Source organism: Papaver somniferum, chromosome 7 (assembly GCF_003573695.1).
Source record: "Papaver somniferum cultivar HN1 chromosome 7, ASM357369v1, whole genome shotgun sequence".
NCBI classification, from domain to species: Eukaryota; Viridiplantae; Streptophyta; class Magnoliopsida; order Ranunculales; family Papaveraceae; genus Papaver; species Papaver somniferum.
The window spans coordinates 31,680,546-31,686,310 of record NC_039364.1 but is presented as its reverse complement, the minus strand read 5'-3'; the positions used below and the strand labels follow the sequence as shown (position 1 = coordinate 31,686,310).

Sequence of the window (5,765 nt, the reverse complement as noted above, 5' to 3'; positions counted from 1 at the left end):
GTTATAAATTTTGTTGAGAATAAAAAACTGTTATGAAAGTATTTTTGGTGAAGATTTTTTTTTAAATATTTTTTTCGAAAATGTTAAGTCAATCGAAATTATGTGGGATGTGGATTGGCTAAAAATGATGAGGATCGATGAAGATTGGTGATCATTATAATGATGCAGATGCAAATATGATTTGCATAATAATGTTAGGTTAATTGAGATGATGCGGGATGTTAATCAAAAAATATTGATGATGATGAAGATCGTGACAATGGTGATGATGGTGGTGACAATCAAAGATGTTACTGAAATTTATGATAATGATGTTTTAGCTAATTAATCGTGTTTGAATTAAGAAGAGGTGTTGGATATGTACTACTAAGACGGATTAAATAATGAAACATGTTTAAGATTGGTCTTAGTAAATTTGTAGAGTAATCCTAATATTGAGTTAAATGTGTTCAGGAGTTAAACGTGGTCATTGGAATTGGTCATATAACTTAGGAGTGTTATTAGTGTCCTAGTATTATGGAAGTGCATTATGCGTGTATAGGTGTTAGTGGTCTTTTGATTTTGATCAGTTGGTAGCCTATAAAAGGCATCAGAAAAAATTGATGAAATAAATGTAAAGTATTTTAGAAATGTAATCTTTTGTTAATTTTTTTTCAACATCTTCTACTTCACTCAACCACCAACAGCAAACAAGTTAAAATCGTTATCATCAGAAAATTGTATCATTCTTTTCACTACACACTAGTAACATAAGGATAGTGTGATCAAGGATCTTGAAATTTAAGAAATATTGGACTAAGAAATGAAATTAGTGCTGACCAACCCTAGTAAGCATATTAGAGAAAGGGGGAATGAAGTAAGGAAAGAAATTAGAAAAGAAAGAATCGAAAAGAAATTAAAGAAGAGGACCTGATTATTATGTATGAATCCACAAATCCTAGAAATTATTTCAGTATTTCACCCAGAGTCACTAATAATGGAACCGGGACGACATAAGAATCAACTCGACCAAATGCAACAACATTGAGTCGATACTTGGAACATATAAGATCATCCAAAGCAGAAAACTTTACTTTTTTGTTTGTTCTTCAATCTATGACAAGATGCTTATTGGTTTTAATAATTCTCCTCCCTGATACTAGTTGTTGAACGATCACAAACAAACTTATAACCACTTTTAAAAAGAAAATCAAAGAAGTTAGGCTTCATATTCTCCTTATTCTGATAAACAATAAAACAATTCCCAACCAAAACCCTATAACACGAAATAATATATTTATCGACATCTACACTTAGACCAACTTCCTTGTTCAACTCAATGCTCTTAATCCAATCACAGAATTCGCTATTATGCTCGGTGTAAACCAAATTGTAGGAATCATCATTCAACTTTAGAACTGCCTTCCTCAATCCTTATCTGGAATCGTTGCTCAGTTTTTCCAATTGCAAAATAATTTCATCGGTCATTTCTCTCTCTCTCTCTCTCTCTCTCTCTCTCTCTCTCTCTCTCTCTCTTTCTCTCCTCTCTCTCTATTTCTCAAGTCTCAGAAGATTTGGGGAAAGTTTTTTTCTTATTTTGACTATCACTCTAAATTCCCGCTCTCTATAAACCCGCGAAAAACCAGTTCCTAATTTACTCCGAAACTTTTCAAATGTTAAATTTTAATCTAAGCTTCAAAGTTAGTTTTAAAAATGAATACCAAAGTAAAAATGATATTTACTAGGGATAACTTATAACGAAATAACATTCGTTAATGTTTCCTATCTTATTTCAAGTGCCAGTTTAAAATGTCGTTGCTTCTATATTTTTTTAGTTCATAGTTAGGTTCATCTCACCTGACAAGTTGATGTAAGAAGCCAAATAATCTGGTGTATGTGTAGTGTTGGAAGGGGCCTTAGACTAGGTGATCCCTTGTCACCCATATTATTCACTCTTGCAGAGGAAGTTCTTAGCAGAAATTTATTTCAATTGGTGCAGGAGGGGAAAAATACAAGCAATGGTAACTAGAGGTAACTGTCATCCTTCACATTTAATGTTTGCTGATGATATATTCATATTCTGCAATGGGCACAAGAAATCTTTGGATAACTTGATGAGCTTATTAAGCAAGTATCAACTTTCATCTGGCCAAGTTGTGGATAGAAACAAAAGCAAGTATTTTGTAGGGGGTTTCAAATGCAAGAGAAATGGGATTGCTGATTATCTGGAAATGGGACTTTCAGAGGTGCTTGATACCTACTTGGGAGTTATCTTGAATCATGGTAGAGTAAAATCATATCAAGTTTGGGGGATGGTGGAATTAATACAGAAGATGTTAGCTGGTTGGATGGGCAAGTTATTAGACTTTTCTGAAAGATTAACTTTAGTAAAACATGTTCTATGCAGCATACCCATATACATTGTGGCAGTCTACATGTAGACCAAATCTGTTATAAAGGAATGTGAGAAATTATCAGAAATTTCATATGGTCTGGTGATCCTGCAATTAAAAAATTAATCACTGTTAAATGGGATGAAGTAAATGCTCCAGTTATGGAAGGTGGCTTGGGATTGAGGAGTCTGGAACTGATGAATAAAGCTATGTTAATGAAACTTTTATGGAAGATAAAACAGAAGAGGTGGAATGGACTTAGTTTATGAGAGAAAAATACAAGAGCAAGAAAAATGAATGAATATCATCTTACTAACAATCCTCTATTTGTCCAGGGATCAAATGGGTCTTTGTTGAAGTGAATGAAGGCAAAAGATGGATAGTGGGTGATGGAAAATCCATTCCTGTATGGCAGGACAAATGGATCAAGGAATATGCTTTAATTGAGAGACATGCAACAGATCGTTATGTCCATATGAATATGGAACTCAAAGTAGCTGACTTAATTGTAGATGGTGTATGGCAAATTCCTGAGAAAATGTTTATTTTCTTTGAAAGAAATGAAGTATCAGTAATTGGCGGTGGTCCTGACAAACTGATATGGGAGAAAGATCTCAATGTCAAATTCTCTGTTGTCAATGCAGCTCGTCAGATAAGAAAAAATATCCAGTGAAGTCTTGGGAAAGGCAAGTATGGAATCCATGTGTACATCCCTATACATCTACCAATTTATGAAAAATTCTGAGAGGAACTTGTGCCACTGAAGAGTCTGTAAGTAAAAAAAGGTTTTATGACAGTGTCAAAATGCTATTTGTGTGGTAATTCACAGGATACAATGGTCCATATACTATGGGGAGTGTGCATTTAGCACAAAGATATGGCATTGGTTGGGAGGAATCTTCTGCTTTCTTAATCCTTCATCTTTTGAGGATGTTCTGAAATTTGCTAAGGGTAAAAGTTGTGCAATTCAAGAAGTATGGTATAACTGTGCTTTCAAGGTGATGGTGGAACTCTGGCATACAAGAAACAAGAAGATTTATGAGAATGGAGAGCCTAATATTGAAAAATTCAAGCAGAGGATTTTGTTTTATACAAAGGAGTGCGGGATAAGAATGAAAGGTTCTAAATGGGGAAATATGTATGACCTCCAAATTTTACTTCATTTTGGAATTACAGGAATTAAGACTCACATGATTGAAGTAAAGCAATGTTTTTTCAAATTGCAAGAGGACAAGTTATGATATGTTGTGATGGAGCATCACAGGGTAACCCTGGGAATGCAGGATTGGGATTTGTGGAAAGAAATGATCAAGGTGGATGTTTGGGAGAAACTTCTGGAGGCTTGGGGTTAGCAACAAATTATCTGGCAGAAGTAGTGGCCTTAGTAGTTGCTGGTGAATGGTCTGTGAAGAAGAGGTATGAGAATGTTTGCTTCAGTCTTGATTCTAAAGCAGTTTTACTAGCTTTCAACAATGATAGAATACCCTGGATTGTTGTGAATAGATGGAACAATATTAGAAAACATATACCAATGATCACATTCATACATTCATATAGGGAGATAAATTTTTCTGCTGATAAAATGGCTAAACAGGGTGTTCTACTTGCAAGAGGGACTGTTATGTATTATGAAGACAAACCAAGTTTTCTGCCTCAGTTGGAAAGAGAAGATGGTGTGTACCTTAGATTCAGTTCTTGAAGAAATATATGTTGATGTATAGCTGCTCTGTTTTTGCAACTACATAGTAGTAGGGGTTTTGCTCTTTTGTTTATTTGGGCTTACTTGTTGGGCTCTGTCTTTTGATTGTGGGTCTTTGCCTTGAAATGGTTTGGCCCCTTTGTAAGTTGTATTTTTGCTTCCTTTGGTAATAAAATTTCATGATTTAGAAAAAAAAAGTATGTGTAGTGTTGGTGGTGGTTTTGTGTGTTGCGAGAAGGTGCTTTGGTTTTTGGCTTACTCTTAGCTCTCTACTTAGTTCTAAGATTGAAATTAATCAGAATTAATTAATGAAAAATAATTGTATGCTTGTGTATCTCGTGTCTTTGAATAGTTGAACTACTATTTCTGTGTATTTCGTGTCTATGGAAATATATCAATAATGTTGGGCATGTTAAGCAAATATTAGCGTGCTATTTCAGCTCAATAGATGCTAAATGCGTTTTTGTGAAGAGAAATCTGAAACTTTAAATCACCTGTTGTTGTTTTTTTAATGTTGTTTTAGCAAAATCTATTTCAGAATAGTTACCTTCTTTTTCGGGTTGAATTATGGATAAGTTTAGATAGTGGAAATTCAGTTGAAGTATCTGTAGCAATATGTTAGTTTACGTGGAAAGAGAGATGTAACCGAATATTGCAAGATAAATCAAGCAGTTCACTGCAGACTTCAATTATTATGTATGTAGGGATCTATAAACATTTTGTGTAGCTCTTCTTTTAAGTGCAATTAATTACTCATATGATGGCAAAGGAACCTGAATTTAAATTTCCTTAGAGATTACCATATATTTAATCGTCTAAAATTAAATTTTGATGCTTCTTAGATTTCTTCTACATTGAATTATGGTTTTGGATTGATCATTGAAGATGATGTATGAGATAACAAAGGAGCTAAGTCTGGAATGTTCAAAGTTTCATGTCCAGAAACAGCAGAAGCTCTAACTATGTTGTAGGGAGCAAAATGGGTCAAATAATTGAAGATTTCAAAGTTTCGGGTTAAAGATGATTGTAGAAGGATTGTTGCCTTTAATAAATGGGAACAACCTTTGATATCTTGAAAAATCAGGGGATAGTGAGGGGATTGATTAGGATTTTGGAAGAATGTCAGAATGTTAGGGATTTTAGCTTTATACATAGATTTAAACATCAAGCAACTGGCAAATTGACTTTGGAAGCAAGGAAATCTTCTTTGCGTAGTGTTTGGATGTCAACAATGGCAAACTTATTAGGTTCTTATCTGCTGGAAGATAAATTAAATAGTATTAGTAATGTTTTTATTTCAATGACGGGGGAACAAAATCCCACCTATTGGGGAGTCTAGTATATTCTTAGTTATGAGTATTCAACATCCCATGTATCGTTCTTATAACTCTCTGTTGGTTCTTCATGATTGTAGTTTTTTATTTTATTTTTTTGGTTAATATAATTTTGAAATTTACAAAAAAAACATACATCTTCATATCTGCAAAGGCCAGTTTAAATTGTCGTCGCTTCTACTTTTCTTAGTTTTGTTTATCTTGTCTGCAAAATAACGTAAGTATCCAAATAATCTGGGGATGGGTGTGTGTGCTGGTGGTGGTGTTTTGTGTTGTGTTGTAAGAATGCGTTTTTGTTTCTGTGTTACCCTTAGATCCCCGTTTGGTCGAAGACCAAAACCAATCAGAAGTTTTAACAGA

At 34.0% G+C, this 5,765-nt stretch overlaps 1 protein-coding gene across 1 annotated transcript; it reads left to right on the top strand.

The window, feature by feature from the left end:
• The first annotated feature begins 3,609 nt into the window (after positions 1 to 3,609).
• On the top strand, positions 3,610 to 4,071 carry LOC113294484 (14.7 kDa ribonuclease H-like protein). Its single transcript, XM_026542876.1, has one exon. The coding sequence runs from the start codon at positions 3,610 to 3,612 to the stop codon at positions 4,069 to 4,071; it is 462 nt and encodes a 153-aa protein (XP_026398661.1).
• The last annotated feature ends 1,694 nt before the right edge of the window (positions 4,072 to 5,765 follow it).